Below are 16,731 nucleotides of genomic sequence, written 5' to 3'. Positions count from 1 at the left end.
GAAATGGGGGAAAGCACAAGTGAGTATATGTAAGCGATTAATGTCAGATCAACGAAGGACGCTTCTGTACCTGTATCTGCAAAGCAACGAGTCGCACCACTGCTGTGCTGAAAGGGAGTGGTGGAGACAGGTAGGGGCTGAGGTGGAGCAGAGGGAGCCCATCTGCTACACTGGAGGGACCAACCACACCCATCACCTGAAAACACACCAATAAAAGCTTAAAAAAATACTCAGGAATTAGCCCTTTTCCTCACATCCTGTGTGAATCAGTACCAGGTTGACGCAAACGTTGATCAACGAGCGGAGGTGAGGGAGAAAAGAGATGATTGGCTGGCGCTGCAGGGTGAGGCAGATCCCCTCGATAAGGCTGCTGGCTGCCTCCCACTCCACCTGTCTCCTGTAAAACGCACCATACACCAGCCCACAGCAGTATAAAAGAAATTTATTTTCTTTTTAGAGTTTTCATCATTACATTAACTGTATAAAACCTTATTAATAAACCTCCTCACATAAACTTTATAATTTGTTTAAACTGACACCAAAGGTTGCAAAGCTCACAAAACCAGCTAAACACCGCAGCAACAGATCTTAGTGTGAACACGCACACATCAGACAAGTGTTCCCTTTTAGCTGGCTGTGCCCACTCTTGTGTCACAGAAGATAAAACACAAAAAGGAAGAAATACTGGAAGGCAGCAAGAGACTAAAATATCTGTCATGTTTAGTCTTTCATGGCACAAGACCGGATGCAGCTTTGAGAAGACACCGCCAGTTATCCGTTGTTAGTACACACTCGTCTCACCCCACATCTGCCTGCACAAAAACACACCACAGCAGCACTTACGGTACAGCAACCACGGAGGCAGCGCTACAGAACAGTGCCAAGAAGCCGTCTATCTACTGTACACACCATGGCACCGGCACAGCACGATACACTCACAGGGAGACACAGAAAGAAGAGGGATCAACAGACCTGGTGCATAATGCCTGTGGGCGAGCGCACCTGAGCGTTGGCATCTTGTGGATTTTGTTGAACATGCGGTCCAGCCTTTTGAGTATGAGGATAAGGGCGGGCCGGACGGCCTCCGATGACCAGTCAGTGATTGGCAGCATTTCCATGATGTAGCGCCGGAGTCCTCGGCTCTCCATGGTCAGGGTGTCATAGGGAGCCAGCTTCAGCAGGGCATGGGCAATTTCAGCCAGCCTGGGACAGACACAATTTCAATGCTAAGAAAGAAATCTGAGCAGCTTTCATTTTGTTTTCTTTCATATTTTCTATTCCCTTCCCCACTAAGAAATCTCTGTATATAATATCAACTTCACCATTTAAGAGACTAAAACATTATTAGAAGCCTTGCATTGAAATTAGATGAAAAAAAATCCAGAACTGCTTCATTTCAGAATTAATACTGAGATGTCTTCATCCAGTCCTCATCTGTCTCTGTTGATCACCTCATGTGGGATTTGATGTCCAGCAATTCCAGAGCTATGACCCGTGGCTCTCCTGCAACATTCTGCAGGATTTTGAGTCGTGGTCCACAGTGTTTGTAAAACTCTGTGCAGATGTTTAAAAGGGATTCCCGTGGCCGGCGGAACTCCTCCCGGGCAATGCGCTCATCCAGTTCCTCCCTTGGCATGCCTTGGCCCTCCTCCAGTAGGTGTAGGTTGTCCCTGGAAACAAAGCACACAAACCTATTATCAGTTTTGGATGCCAGAACAAAACTGAATAAATCAACAAATTATGGTATGACTCTGACCTGGTATTGACCCCTCCTGACATGGTGTGGTTGGCTGTAGTGCCACCCTTGTGGCCCTGATCACAGCGGGACATCTGTGGAGCCGTCATAGGCCTGAAGAGGAGGCCATGTTAACTAATGATGAATAAAAACATCTAGTTAACAGTGAATTGTGCAGGACAAACCTTGTGAGGGCCTCTGAGCTGTAGAGGAGGGCCTGAAGAGATGTGGCTAGAGCAGCAATGGCTGCAATCTCATCCCTGGCAGCTGAAGCAGACTCCATTGTAACCGTGTTGCTCTTCAGCTTTTGGAGGAAGCAGGGAACCAAGGCTTCAAGCACCATGAGCATCTGTAGACTGGAAAGACAAGGGTAGCAGATTAGGGACACTGCACAAAAGTGAAATATAAAAGAAGAGAGAAAGAAAAGAATCTCCTTGATATTTTTCCTCACCTCCTGAATGATTCAGGGGCATAGGCTACCACAGTGACACACAGCTTGATGGCCTCACTGATGGAAAAGGCCAAGTCCTCATTGCCATAACAGAAATCTGTGAAGTAAGCATGTAACAGCTGAAAGGTGCTAAAAACTAGTCTAGTTAACAACATACTAGCAGGATAAAAACAATTCTTGAAGATAAATCTTCAACAACTCTAATATAGTCTGCACTTTACCAAGAGAGCGCAGAGGTTTCTCTGCCTTGACCAGCTCCAGAGCATCCAAGGCATCATGGGTTTCACCTTCCAGTGACACCAGAAGGTCGAACAGACACTGTGCTGAGACTCCTTTAGACAAGCCAGTGCTGGTGCTGGTCTAAAAGGAGACGGAGGAGAGAAAATGTTTGCACCCGGAAATATAAAAATATGTATCTACCTCAGACTTGGTGTTAAATGTCTTACAGTAAACTCCAGCAGTGGAGCAACGCTGGCAAACAGCTGCAGAATAAAGGGTTTTCGGTGTAGGATATAGAACTGCCGGCAGCTAAACTCAATGCCCTGCCTCAGCAAAGGATTGCTCTCGTAGTCAGCATAGACCTGTCACAACAGAACAGAGAGGAGACATTCTTAAAGAGGCCAGTTTGTGACTAAGGAGGGAGGCATGTATGGTAGCACACAGGCATATATACCTGCAGCATGGTGGGCAGAATCCACTGGTAGCCACTCAAGGAGAAAAGGTGGTTGAAGTGAACAGCAGTGTTGATGGCAGTTGCTGTGTACTGCCTGAGAAGAGCACTGTCCTCTGGGTGCAGTAGCAGCGCCCCGTTGAAGACATTGAGGAACAGCATCATCTCGTCACCCCATGGGTACTCACTGGGCATGCCCAGAAACATTTCCTCCAGCAGCTTGATCCACAGGACCTTGTGGAGGGTGTCCAGACCGAACAGCTCCTTACCTGTGAGGGGAAAAGACTTCACATTAAAACTGTAGTGGTGTTCATTTAACTGTCAGAAGATACAGCTGGAGTTTGTCTCACCCTGTGGCTCATTAAAGAGGGAGAACTCAGCATCGATAGCAGTGCGTGGGAAAGAGGGAAGGCGAAGCAGGTCTTCCTGCAGCAAGGACACGTGGGATTGCTTGTGCACAGCTGGCATGTGCTGTGTGAGGGAAATGAGGAAGAGGACTCGACCAACCTCCTCGAGCTTACGTGAAAACACCTAGAAAGATATTATGTAGAAAAAGAAACTTTGTTTTTACCACTGTAGGATCTGATTGTTTATCTCCAAAGGGGTTCATTTGCATTACTATTACCTGTTTCTGGATGAGCTCCTGTCCTTTCTCAGGCAGCATGTGAACCAGGTTGAGCTGAGGAGAAACAGACCTCCGAAAGGGGTAGATGTCTCTTACGTATGTCTAAAGGAGAGGTGAATAAAACGCTGATTGGCCTTATATCATTGATAAATGATTATTGAGAATTTCAGACCTTAGAAGTTTCCTACCTTAGAATAATGAATCAGGTTCCATCGTTTGTCCATGAGGAAGTAGTGAGCTGATCTGGCCTCGGGAATGTTGAAAAATTCAAGACATTCCTGGAGAAAAGGAGACATCACAAATGTTTAAAATAACCAGTACTTAGTTTTATTATAAATGTAAACTACTGTCCCAACCTTAAGTAGGGCTTCAAACTGAGTGTCTTCATGTACTGGAAGCTGTGTTGGGATGTCACATTCATTCTGCCCATGCACAACCAAAGTTTTGGTTCCTGCACAGAGAAAGTTCACCAGCACTGTTTTAGTTTAAATCGAGAATATCACAATTGGCATTAATTATATTATTTACCTGGCATGGATGCAGTGACCAGCAGTTTGACCTCACACTGCTCTTTCTTCATGGTCTGCTTCAGGTCCTTAAAAAAGAGGCCCTCTACATAGCCGACCACCTCCCACAGGAAGGTTAAAGTAGCCGAGATAGCATCCATCCCCCACTCACAGGGTGTTCGCACAAAATACATGATCAGTCCAACCTAGGAGGATGGAGATTGCGAGAATTAAAGGATGAAGGTAAACAGTAAAAATATACAACTTATTTGTTGCCTCACCAGGTAGTTAAAGAGGATATGTGAGGTCTGGGCAGGCAGATCTCCGATGTTAAGCAGCAGCTTTCTCAGCATGTACATCAGCTCATCCTAGCATCAAAACAAAAAGCAACTCATCTCATATCATCATTAACCAAGCCAGCATGTTAACTGTCCAGTGTCAGCTGCCTACCTGTCGGTTGCTAACGGTCAGTTTTTCCAAGAAGTGGCGGAGAACCAAAGCTGGATCTTCAATCAGGCAGTTCCAGAGGATTTGCTGGGCAACAGCACTCACTGAATAAAAACCCCAAAGAAAGCATCATCTGTATTCAGTGTATTTACACATTCCTTTAAATAGATGTGCACACTAGAAGCCATATTTAAGGTTAACAAATGGTCATTTTTAGAATACAAAAATGTTGAATACAAATGCATATATTCTGCACATCTGTTTTTATATAATGTCCCGTACCAGCTACGCCGTCCTCTCTAACATCCCCATCTTCCATGAGATGTACTATTGGCAGAACGGCAGCACAGATGCATGCTGGGAAGACAGCTTGAGGTGGCTGTAGCATGTGGTGTGTAGGAGTATGCTCTGTTGTATTTTCTTCGTCTAGCAAAAAACGTAAACAAGTTTGACAATCAACAAGGCAAAATACAAAAAAATCATCATCGTCTGGATTTTGATTGTTTACCTTCAGCACTAGCCAGTGAGCGGACTGACCACACAGAGCCACGGCGGAAGGAGTAGTTCCTGTGGGAATTACTAGAGGCACAGGATGGGCTGACAGACAGGCGGCGTGATGCCAGGTTCACCACTTCTTCTGCTGGCAGGATCAATGTCAAACATAACCAGTGTGGATACAGGGAAACAGCATGCTATCAGGCTACAGAGCTTTCTGAGACATCTGTGTTTATTTATGTGCATGTGTTCTTGGTAGGCCCACCTTCCTCCTCCTGCTCTGGTGGTGGGCTGCATGTAGGCTCGTAACAGGCCTCCTGAGCCACAGGGATGGCGGTGATGATGCTGGCCTCGCGGCCCAGCCGCCGCTTCTCTTCCTCTTGCTGCAGGTTTTTCAGGATGTGCTCGGCCCGCTGGTGGGAGCGCGACACAGCCCGCGCAGAAAAGGATTTCTTGAAGGAAGGAAGCAGTATTGGGAAGGCAGCATTGGATCAGAGAGCAGAGAGGAAGAACAGCGGGTGTAGACATATAGAAGATTCAGAATGAGGTAAAGCACAAATTGTCAGGAAGGTGTGTGCACAGCTACTCTAGGCTCATGGTTACATGTGTGAAATGACCTGACAACACAATAATACAGTAACTCTCCTCCAGCACACCGATCTCATGCTGCAATGCCATCCTGAGCTTTGTGATGAACAAGTATTGAATAGGGACGGTTTCAATCATGACAAATTGTGGCACAAATAAATGTATAGTCAGACTGGGATATGGAGAATTTACTGTATCTTGTGCACAGTAAATGCCTCACAGCTTCCATACAAGTGCTCATACATGTACATATCGAAGTAGGCATGATGTGAAAAAACATACACGGCAAAGTCATTCTCATCCAATGACCATGCATCAACGGCACGAAACACACAAAATGTCTGTATGTCCGATGCATGCTGTTATTTTTTGCTAGACCACTTTTTAAGTCACGATGCAGCTATCCAAATGAAACTCCCAACAGCTTCAGGTCCATGATGAAAACCTACAGCTCCCCAATGGAGTTTCCCCCTCCTGTTATTATTTAATTAATGATCTGACGTAACAAGATGCATCAGCACAAACATCTGGACAGAAATACCAACTTACTATGGCATGGACTGACTGAATTAATGTGGGGTACTAAAAACAAAGACAGTCGATAGATAAATCATATAACATGTGCTCGCAGGTTGTCATCAAAATCTTTAAATTATATTTTGATAATCATGTTTTTTTTAAGAAAAAAAGGTCAAAAAAGTACGAGAAGACACCAAGACATCTTCTATCGAAATTTCATGCGTCCACATTATTCACATTGCAATAACAAATGTATTTGAAGCAGTTTAAACGTGAAAGCTAGAAAGCTTTCAAAATAAAATATCCACAATTACAACATTACAGTAACAAAACTGTCACTGAACTCCAAACAGAGGTGTTTAGTGATACTTGTTGTCTATGTGTTGTGTTATATCTTGACTAGTAAATCTATGCATATTAGACAACTTACAGATTGGTCTTCATTGATTGGGTCCTGCACACTGCCAGTGTTCTGGGGCACCCAAGGAGGGTCGAATATGGGGACACAGGGCATGCCCAGTATTGGAGATGGCAGAGTAAAGTTGATGCTGGGTGGAGGAATCTGAAAGAAAACACAAATTATATAAGACAAATACTAGGGTCACGAAATTAGTCTGTCATATTATTATTGTTGTATACCTTAAAGATCTGCTGGGCTCCTTCCTCCATGCGAGGCCACACCTGGTAGCGGAAACGCCACAGTGTGTAAAACTTCAGGATGGAGTTGATGCGCTGGCAGGCTTCCAGGTGCTGGAACTCTGCCATCATCATTTCGGTCACCGCGTCAGGGACCTTTACCGCGCACAGAAGGAACATGGCAGCTGGAGGGGAAAAGGAGAGGGCAAGGAGAGACAGAAATGAATAGAGCAAAGATGAGAGGAAAAGAGATGAAAAGGGCAGGAAAGAGGAAGGTGGTTGGGGGCAACAGAGTGATTAAGAGAGAGGAAAGGATGCCAAAATGAGACAGAGAAAGGTTGATTGTGATTTAAAGCAAAAAGAAAAAGGAAATGAGAATTTAATTTAAGGAAATTGTGATGGTTAAAAACATTTTTACACTGTGACGGCCCAAAAATCTACAGAGGTGGCCGACTTACCAGCAGCAGCTGCCATATGTTCATCCACGCTGAGCAAGAGTTCCCAGGCTGCAGGCTGGATGTCTCCATACATGTCGTCAGTCAAGATGGGGGCTGCCTTGATCAGCAGAGAAAGAGGAGCTGGAGACAAGCTCATCACCTAACAGAAACAAGAAATAAAAACAAGAATCCCCACTGTCAGGCAGTGGTGTGTGGTTTATTCACCTCTACTGTACTGTCACACTGAGGCTTCCAGTGAAAGAAGTAAATCTGTCAGCTTAGAGAGCTATTTTAATGGAAGCCTATACTTGTAAAATGTGGGAGGCCTGTAGGACGGTTAAGCAAAGGAATCACCTCAGTTCCAACAGTGATCCCTCTAATTTACCTGGTTGCGAATGTACTTGAGCATTCCCGTGTCCTTCTTCCCTTCTGTGTTGGAGTCAGTGGGTCTTCTCTTCATAGACGGGGTCCTCAGGCAAGACTTGTCTGAACACTAAAGGCAAAGGGGTTTTTAAAAACCACCAAGAAAAAAGCCCAGCCCAAAATGAAAAAAAAAACAGGAAATGCACCTCTTTGTTTTTCTTTGCACGCCCTCCGATGATACCAGAGGAGGCGCTGTCCTCTCTCAAGCTGTCCACCGTCTCTCCATACACTAGCTTGATGGCACGCACCAGACGGGCACAGGAGCGGCTGTGGTGCTGGTAGCAGCGTGGGTGGCAGAAGTCTATATGTGTACAGATGAAGCTCTGCTGGTTGCACAGCAGGATCATAACCTGTGCCGAGAGAGAAAGAAAGAAGAGAGAGGAGGCTAAGTCGGTGTGTAAGAGGGATAACACACACTCACACACACAATATTCACACATGCTGGTAGACATACATGGAGCCAAGACATGTTACGGTGGTAGTTGTCCTCTGCTCCTCCTGTGCTCTGACCCTCTGGCCCAATGCTGGGTTCACTGGTGCTGAATGGACTACCTACAACATTCCACAATAATACAACTATGTATAAGTTTACTCTGATACATTTATTTCAGAGTGAATATATACAAATGTATGCATGTCTTACCAATGTCAGTAACAGTGTCCCTGCTGTGGGTCTGTGACAGCAGCCCTTCTTCATTCTCAGACTCTGAGTCCTGCCGAGACATCTTGGTGCTCTTCAGGCTGCCAGCCCGACGTATTGAGGACAGGGAGCCGCCCTTCTTCACACGGAAACTGCGGGCGCCTTTGATCTGAAGCAACCGCGAGCCTCCGATACGAATCTTCCGGATGGGTGCTGGAGAAATAGGAGGGAGAGACTATTTGTTATACTCATGAGCAAACAGACAACTGACAAACCAAGGACACCGTGGATGATTCACCTTGAGCCTCCTGAGTCTTTTTATCATCGCAGGTGGTGTCAGACTTCAGAGTGTGGCTGCTGCTGTTGAGGGAATCATGTCCATCTTCGTCATCAAGGATGCCTGCAAAGCTGATCTTCCTCTCGTAGCGATGGCGACCAAGTTCTGGGTCTAGACGCAGCCGGCAGCTGTCCAGATCCTACAGTAAACATGTGAGCCTTATACACTTCATATTAGGTAGTTTATTTGTAAACACTTTCAATCCATTTATATTAATTGAGGTTTCCTGATTACAAATGGATATTTACTGACCACAAGAGGCTCAGTGCGTGGTCGTGGCAAGCAGGGAAAAGTCTCTCGCAGAAACGTTGTGATTTCCAACAACAACTGGCACGCGGCCATTTTTAGAGCAAAGGGGCAGCCACATTTTGTTGGGTTGACCGTATCTTTAGGGTCAGAATCGACATTTTAGAAACAATAGATGAGTCAAACAATTTTTAAAATTAAAATGTATGTGTAAATATATATATGTTTGACCTAAATTAGTTCCTTTGACTTACTATCATCTAGGTAATCCTCTTCCTCATCTTCTTTTCTCATTCTCCGTTTGGTCTCTTCATCATAAATGTAGCCCAGGATGTTGGCAGGGCTCTCGCTATCCAAGTGACAGAGTTCACTGAGCCTTGTGCCTATTGCCTGAATAGATTAAACACAATTAATGAAGCAGTGTTATTAAATGTCAACATTAATAATCTGTAAACTCACATCTCCCCACTGGCAGAAATGTTTGGCCGCGTTCCACTGAAGTTTCTGGTTCCTTTTGTTGCCCACGATCGGTGATCTGCCCCTGGATAGGCCTCTCTTGGTGATATTTACATGATGGCCCTTCATCCATTCTGGCCAGTTGCCACGATTACAGCGGTGGACAAATCGGGCGCATTCAAGAAAAAGAGAAGCCCGCGCTACAACTGGAGCTTCCTAGAGGACCCAGGAAGTAAAAAAAAATATTGTTTGAACAATGAGAAATGCTCTGAAATCCTTTCAGTACCAGTTGTTTTTAAAAGTACCACCCTAAACTGAAACATACCAGGTCCAGAGCAGCAGCAAGAATGGAGGCATCAGGTATGGTTCCAGGCTCACAGCAGTTCAGGAGAAACTGGAAGCGTTTCATACCCTGTCGGATGGCACCCAAATTTACCACATTCTTGTTCTTCATGGCCTCCTGACTCGCTGCTAGACGCTCCTGGAAGCCATGAGGTCCTGGAGGACAAGATAGAGAGAGAGAGAGAGAGAGAGAGAGAGAAGAGTATAATAGAACAAATGAAGAGATTTTCTTTTTTGTACAGTTATGATTACACATAGACATTGCATGAAGCAACGTCACCATCCAGAACATTTAACAAAATAAACTAAAGAGCCACCAACATATGAAGCTGAGTGAGAAATGACACATAGCCACTGGCAGAAGTTACACTTGAATTTTCAATTTTACAATCTTGCCTCTCAAGGAAGCAACAACATTACTGTACAGAAAGCTGTGAGAAAGAAACAAATGACATCTTTAGTCATGTCGTTTAATGTATTCTTATGAAAGGATATAATAAATCACATTGTCATGACAAGTGTAACCACAGCCACACAGAAGAAAGCTGTACCATTCTGTTTTTATCACTTCATTGAAACTCAGGCACCAGAAAATACCACCAGACGTCACCACAGAAGAGACGGAGAGAGCACAGCTTCATGCTTGACGTAGCACAGAAATTTGCTCTACAGCAGAAAGATGGTTTAATTGATATGAGTTGTCACACACTGCCTTTCCACTCGACTCCAAGTGAAAGGAAGAGGAGTGGGTTCAATGTGGAAAGGAACGGGACGTGCACAGTTGGAGAGAAGGAAATGAAGACAACAGCTACAGTACAGGAGGAATTTTGGTTCTCCTGAGAAAGGAGGAGAAATTTAGGCAGCAACTGGAGAGACGACATTTAAGTCCACTCCAACAAAAAATGTGATTTTCAACACATCTGAATGTCTGGCTTTGTGACTTTTACTGCAAACTGCTCCACAATCTTGTCCAAGTCAGAGAAAAACACTGCAGTGACTGCACGAATGGCTTGATTTGGGTGTAGTTAGATAACCTCACATCAGCATACATATTGTAATTTTATATAAACTTACTAAAGAGATGTAACACACTATGTATGTAGTGTATCGTACCATGGTGTCCATTGTTCAAGAGCACTACACTAAGATACAGGATTGCAGTACATTTTCTAAACATACAGTTTCAAGCCCTTATGAGCAAACTTTAGTGCCATCACTGCACTGTTGTCCATTAACTTTTTGTTTACACCGACACTCCGATGGTTTGAAAATAACATATTCAGGTTAACAGAGTGTAGCAAGCAGCTATCCGGCACAGCGCAAATGGAGAACAGACCACGACTTGTGAGGCGGACAAGACACGACACGACACTGGACAAACAGTGACGGGAGACAGGAAGAGAGAAAGAGAGAAAGGGAAAAAAGACAAAGGACGATGGGGACGTGGGGTGGGCGAGGGGGCACCCCAGGGTGGGGGAGGTCTACCATCTTTCTCTTCTGTGTGGTGAAGCTTGGATGGATTCCTCCTGCCAGACCTCCATTTACCGAGCCGCTTGAAGAAATTCTCTTCCTCGTCTCTGCCATACTCCGGCCCGGCTGCGCCTCCTTCGGACAGCTTCACTGCACTGGTGAACTTCACCTGACATTCAGACATAAACACAAAATTGTTATTAATAATTCTGACATTTGTCTCTGTGGAAGTGAGCAGACTGTGTAGCTGACCTTTGAACTCTGACGAATAAAGGAGAGTCGATCCACTGAGCTGATATCCAACAGGTCCTCAACACCGTCAGTCAGTCCAGAAAGAGAAGACCGCTTCAACCAGTTACCTGGAGACATGTACATTTGACAAAATGACCATAAACAACCAATGCATGTCAGGCCATGAATGTACTGAACACACTGGGCATACATGCACACCAACAAGGGTGAAGAACTACTGGGTATATGTGAAGAGAATTCACTCATTGTTATTGTACAGACACACATTCAGGGAGTCAAAGATACACAGACCAAGGTTTCATTCAAAAAAGTGACTTTTTTAATTGCAAGTGGTATTTGCAAATATACTTTCACAGTATGTTCAGAGAAGTTAACAGCAATTATTATTTAATTAATTATTAAGCTTTTAAATAATAATAATAATAATAATAAATAATAATAATTTTATGTCTGTGTGTTTTCTCACCATAATAGAAATAACCCTCACTGGAAGGATAATATTTTTTTATTTAAAAGTCAATGTAACTAATTATCCTCCATGGACTTGTGGCTTATTTAAACTATAACGAGTATAGTTCAGTATAGTTAAAGTATGAGTCTTTCCCACTGTAATTGCAAATAAATCCACACATCCAAGCCCTAATATTCCAGTCTTCCAGCACCACTTAAATGCAGCATGTACCATATATGTATGTAATTCATATAGACCTAAAATCTTACATATGCGTACATGTGTTCAAGCTGTGAATCTTGAACATATCTTACTATTATATGTGGATCCATGTTTTACAGTTTTGAGATTACTGTAATAAACAGCTGACTTGGTCTGACTACAAACATGCACCATCTTTGCATCTGACACAAATTTGCAAATACGATAATGACACAGGTCTGGAACACGGTGCGCACTGGGTGAACACAGACAGACGTGACACACAACACTGTATGAAGATGGTTTCACATCCACATACGTAAGACAGAGAGAGTGAGTGGTAGGCGAACAGTCCCACGGCATGCTGAGGCACAAAAAGGAACACAGAACAGACCAAAGAGATGAAGTGAACTGGCCTCAAAACAGGGCAATGTTGTAGAATGTTGGACATACAAAAGACATCATGTTAGAGTGAATTTTAAAGTGACAGCAATGTGATATGGTCATGAAAATGTGAATGTTGCATAATGGCACAGATTAACAATTTAAATGTATATTTTTATGTAAAAAATGTATTCTTTAAATAATTAAACAATAACTACACTTACCTATGGGCAGCTTCAGTTTCTTGCGAAGTGAAATGCGTCGTGATCTGGATCGAGAGCGTCGGTCGGTGGTAGTGCCTGAGTGTGCGGTGGTGCACTCCGAAGTGTCCTGCTCTGACTGGCTGCTGGTGTCACTAGCTGCACTCTGCGACTTGAACATCTTCCTCCAGAAGTCCTTCCTGCCCAGGAGAGCACCAGGGATCTGTTCATCACTGGAGAAACAGGAAAAACAGGAAGGATTTGTTTGATGTTTTCTTGATGTGCCAATCGTATTTCAAGGGGAAGAAGCTGTCCTAAGTTGAGCAGAAAAATGGCAGCTGGGGTGGACATACAGTAGATGGTGCTATATGGAGGAGCTGCCAAGTGGACACTCACTGTTCGGGTGTCTGGGGGGGTCTGCTGGAGATGTAGCTACGACACTCATCTGCAGCACTGGACACCTGACCCTTGTCCCCGGACACACCTGCCTCTGACCTGCGCACACACATACACATACCCCGACACACAGACAGAGTGCTCAGGCCAGTCAACTAACCCTTACCATCCTGTAAGTGAGGTCCAAATATAAATGCGGCCTTGGATATAAGGCTCCTCTTGTACTTGCAGAGGACTAAAGATACAGTGCCACTAGAGAGCTAGAAATTACCAATGGCAATTTTAATTCCTTTAAACTAAGAGATAAAATAAAAGTTACTGGTAGTTTCTGTCATGTGACTAAGAACATACAATCAGCCATTCGAGCCAGAAAAACAGATGCAGACAAGCCAGAAAAAATGAAAAAATAAATAAATAAAAAGTCAAGCACTGATGAGAAGCAGGGCTCTAAATTGTTTTAGGGAGTGTGGATGAAAGTGTTCTGGTGCTAAAAGACTCGGTAACTGTACAGTAATTTAACCGTTTCCAGGCCACTGATTGGCCTGTACAGTACCTCCTGGGTCCTGGTTGTTTGGTATCCTCCTTTTCTTCAGGTTTCTTGGTGGCCGTGACCTTCTCTGCGCTGTCCAGGAGCGCACTCAGTGCCACCCGGCGGAAAACATTCCCATGCGCCTCCTTAATAAACTGTACCAGCTGGCGGATGTCACAGTACAGACCCTGGGAATGGACAGGGTGACAAAAAAAAGTGAGAGTGAGGGAAGTGAGAAGAATCAGGCTGTGTATGCGTGCAAACAGTGAATGTGCATGGAGAGCATGCCAAAGTTTGTCAAGGCACCAGCTCCAGCTTGTGAGTGGGTGGCCTCTGATTCTGTGCCATGCCTTGAAAATTGTGTCATCTTCTGCCAATGTAAGCTAGTCACGCCAGTCTTGAGGCGTTCTAGGCATCACAGAGAGGCAATGGTTTTTCAGTGAATTTAAAACTGTGACTATTTGTTAATAATATATTACCTATTATATTAAAATTGTGTGAGTATTACTACACTTTTTTTCCAGTCAGATGGGCATTATATGACAAAGCAGTACCAAAAAGCTAAAAGGTAATATTTTTGTTGGCCCAGCACAACATGAGTCATTATTAACTCAGCTGCCGGAAGCTAAAAAAAAGCAGGCAGAGAGCGGCAGATGGACAGATGATTTCACACACCACTCACCAGGTTTTCAGGGCTGTGCAGCTCGTGTGTGGTTGAGGCGCAGCGGGTGATGAGGGACTTGAACATGCAGCCCACCACCACCGCCTCCATGTTCTGGGCCACGGATTTGTTGTCTCCCGTGGTGAAGTTGTTCCCAAAGCCCGCCTTGTCTGGAAGGGACGCAGGAGAGACCACGGATCATACAGGAGGTGGCTTAGTCATCAGGGGGAGAACATTACTGACAGCTGAACAGCTTGATATAAAACACTGAGCCCATACAACAGGGAGGGGAAGTGGGGGTAGGTAGGGCAAAGGAAAGGGGTTCATAAAGCATATGCAAAACTGAAAAGGATTCTGGGTAGGGAATAAGAATACATGCAAGTGACTAAGGCCTGCTTTAAAATAATTAAGTAGGGGACTTGTTCTCATGTTCCAGTTAAAATGAAATTTACGGATTACATACAAGCCAGATTTGACCATTCAAGTTTTTATTTTGGAGTTGCAGGCGAGTTTGTCACTTTCGGACAGAGTGAGGGGTGCAGCATTGAAAGCGGTGCCTAGGGAAGGGTCTGATCAGGTAGGTATATTCATCTTATTGCTACTATTATTGACTTATTATTAATCATTGATCATGTGTATCTACCGATGTTTCTTTTTTTCGCCCTCCTGGACCTCTCACCTGCACTGCCGTACTCTGCAAGAGAAAAGAGGCGGGGCACAAGTTGATTGACATCAGGCCAGCACAGACATGTAGGCGGTGCCAGAAAGGACTTGGCACCCCACCTCCGGAAGGAGGTGAACCCCAAGACAAGAACTGCCACGCTCAAAATTAACACACACGCACGCACAAAAATTAACACACACACACCAAAAATCAAACAAGGTGCCCTGTTCACTTTCAGAATTAAAAACACTCATCGGTTCAGTAGCTTGCCAAATGCACAGTGTTTTGTGTGGTATTTTCACATTTTAGTGCAAAACTGAATTGGTGTAAACAGTGCGTCTCAATGCTCAGCGATAAAACTGCAATTGAGCAGAGATGTAATGGCAAAGCTTTGGATTGGCAAGTGTACAGAATGGATGAGTGAAATAAGGAAGGTAGGATTTGGCTCATTGAAGTGGATGGAGGGAAAAAGAAGGAAAAGATGGCAGCAGAAGGAGGACGACCAAAAAGGGACACAAACAAGCAGAGACGAGTGGAAGGAGGAAGGGAAAAAACAGATATATAAAAAGCGCTGGAATGCAAAATCGAAGTGCGGGGTGAGATAGCAGTAGAACAATTCAGCTTTGTCAACCATGTTGTATGTTATAGTCTTCTATAATGTTAGACCTTTAAATGTGATTTGATTGCACTGGACTGCACTGATGTCCATTATTTTATTTTGACATTATGGAAATCTAAGTATACTCACATGCACAACTGTCCACTGTTTGGAAGATAGTTTACAGCCCTACAAAGCTGTAAACCTTAGAATGTAAGGCTTTTAAATTTCAGCCCTACTGTGCGACACCATTCTTCGCCCTATTTCTGAATTTATTGTTAGCGCATATGACTCGTCTTTGTGTGCCAGGATCTGCATTCCACTCACACACTCACCACATACTTACTGTCAGTAATGGGCTCCATGCAGAAGCCCAGCAGTGCATGCAGAAAGTCCACTATGTTATTGAGGGAGTCTTTGTTGACGTACTCGCGCATTGTTTGGCGAAACTGCATCTTGTCCAGCTTGTACAGGTTAGTCAAGCAGTTCTGGGCCTAAAAAGGGCAGATTTGGGATATTAGGTTTCCCTCTAGTTTTCCATTTCAGCCTGCTTATTTTTTTTTCTTTCCTTCTAAAAATAAAAAACATATTGATCGGCACTGAAGCAGAACTGTGATTATTTTTACTAAAGATAGAGACTCAACCCAGGATTCAGGATTCATTTCAGTTTCATAAAACCTTTATGATCCCAAGACAGTAATACAGTAAATAATTAATAGAAACTGAACGCATGTCAGCAGCAGAAGATGTCTGATTTTTGGAGGATCAGTTAAGGCTGAGAAAAATAAAGTCTGACCTGCATCCTGAGGCGATCTCCTGATAACCCGCGGTGGCCCTCACCACAGCCGTACGCGCAGCCCAGAGACTTGACTATCTTTATCAACATGGTTAATGCCAGGCGATGGGTGCTGAGGCCAGACCCCTCTTCCTGTTCGTGGATGCAGAGATTTATGTTTTAATCTAAATATTTCCAACGCTCAAGAAAACACTTCTATACAGTTTGAACAAACCTTTTTATCATTATCCTTGTTATTTTTCACATCATCCTTGCTCCCCTGTCCACTCCCTCCACCACTTCCCCCTCCTCCTCCTCCTCCTCCTCCTCCTCCACCTCCTCCCCCGCCTCCGCCCCCATCTCCACCTGCTCCTGCAATCGGTCCACCTCCTTGGGCACCTCCTCCAAGGCCCTGAGCAGCCCCATCTTTCGCCCGTGACTCCTGGTTCTCCTTGTTGTCAGGCTTGGAGAGCTTCTTGCCCATGCCAGGCACCACACCCAGCTGCAGTAGGCAGTCAATAATGTTGAGGGCCACATCACAGATCCTGGAACTGATATCATGGCTGAGGACAGCATAAAGAGCCCTCAAGACAGCCT

General features: G+C 44.5%; 1 protein-coding gene across 1 annotated transcript in view; it reads right to left on the bottom strand.

Moving 5' to 3' along the window:
- Positions 1 to 16,731, bottom strand: part of unc80 (unc-80 homolog (C. elegans)) — a 30,002-nt gene that overhangs the window by 5,476 nt on the left and 7,795 nt on the right. Inside the window, exons 13-54 of the mRNA XM_028395347.1 lie at positions 16,370 to 16,729; positions 16,156 to 16,287; positions 15,706 to 15,853; positions 14,741 to 14,791; positions 14,119 to 14,267; positions 13,461 to 13,624; positions 12,908 to 13,006; positions 12,530 to 12,744; positions 11,276 to 11,382; positions 11,099 to 11,192; positions 9,537 to 9,709; positions 9,215 to 9,427; positions 9,010 to 9,145; positions 8,762 to 8,895; positions 8,471 to 8,648; positions 8,176 to 8,385; positions 7,987 to 8,084; positions 7,679 to 7,882; positions 7,495 to 7,602; positions 7,131 to 7,269; positions 6,676 to 6,857; positions 6,467 to 6,598; positions 5,195 to 5,381; positions 4,943 to 5,074; positions 4,717 to 4,860; positions 4,438 to 4,538; positions 4,269 to 4,355; positions 4,010 to 4,193; positions 3,838 to 3,932; positions 3,670 to 3,759; positions 3,482 to 3,583; positions 3,207 to 3,387; positions 2,860 to 3,125; positions 2,633 to 2,767; positions 2,408 to 2,546; positions 2,187 to 2,283; positions 1,921 to 2,091; positions 1,757 to 1,849; positions 1,452 to 1,670; positions 1,003 to 1,203; positions 274 to 397; positions 71 to 196 (exon numbers count right to left, since the gene is read on the bottom strand). Coding sequence (XP_028251148.1) covers positions 71 to 196; positions 274 to 397; positions 1,003 to 1,203; positions 1,452 to 1,670; positions 1,757 to 1,849; positions 1,921 to 2,091; positions 2,187 to 2,283; positions 2,408 to 2,546; positions 2,633 to 2,767; positions 2,860 to 3,125; positions 3,207 to 3,387; positions 3,482 to 3,583; positions 3,670 to 3,759; positions 3,838 to 3,932; positions 4,010 to 4,193; positions 4,269 to 4,355; positions 4,438 to 4,538; positions 4,717 to 4,860; positions 4,943 to 5,074; positions 5,195 to 5,381; positions 6,467 to 6,598; positions 6,676 to 6,857; positions 7,131 to 7,269; positions 7,495 to 7,602; positions 7,679 to 7,882; positions 7,987 to 8,084; positions 8,176 to 8,385; positions 8,471 to 8,648; positions 8,762 to 8,895; positions 9,010 to 9,145; positions 9,215 to 9,427; positions 9,537 to 9,709; positions 11,099 to 11,192; positions 11,276 to 11,382; positions 12,530 to 12,744; positions 12,908 to 13,006; positions 13,461 to 13,624; positions 14,119 to 14,267; positions 14,741 to 14,791; positions 15,706 to 15,853; positions 16,156 to 16,287; positions 16,370 to 16,729 — 6,300 coding nt within the window. The remainder of the gene's footprint in view (positions 1 to 70; positions 197 to 273; positions 398 to 1,002; positions 1,204 to 1,451; positions 1,671 to 1,756; positions 1,850 to 1,920; positions 2,092 to 2,186; positions 2,284 to 2,407; positions 2,547 to 2,632; positions 2,768 to 2,859; positions 3,126 to 3,206; positions 3,388 to 3,481; positions 3,584 to 3,669; positions 3,760 to 3,837; positions 3,933 to 4,009; positions 4,194 to 4,268; positions 4,356 to 4,437; positions 4,539 to 4,716; positions 4,861 to 4,942; positions 5,075 to 5,194; positions 5,382 to 6,466; positions 6,599 to 6,675; positions 6,858 to 7,130; positions 7,270 to 7,494; positions 7,603 to 7,678; positions 7,883 to 7,986; positions 8,085 to 8,175; positions 8,386 to 8,470; positions 8,649 to 8,761; positions 8,896 to 9,009; positions 9,146 to 9,214; positions 9,428 to 9,536; positions 9,710 to 11,098; positions 11,193 to 11,275; positions 11,383 to 12,529; positions 12,745 to 12,907; positions 13,007 to 13,460; positions 13,625 to 14,118; positions 14,268 to 14,740; positions 14,792 to 15,705; positions 15,854 to 16,155; positions 16,288 to 16,369; positions 16,730 to 16,731) is intronic.

Source organism: Parambassis ranga, chromosome 2 (assembly GCF_900634625.1).
Source record: "Parambassis ranga chromosome 2, fParRan2.1, whole genome shotgun sequence".
NCBI lineage: Eukaryota > Metazoa > Chordata > Actinopteri > Ambassidae > Parambassis > Parambassis ranga.
The sequence above is the reverse complement of the archived record's forward strand: the minus strand, read 5'-3'. Positions and strand labels throughout refer to the sequence as shown.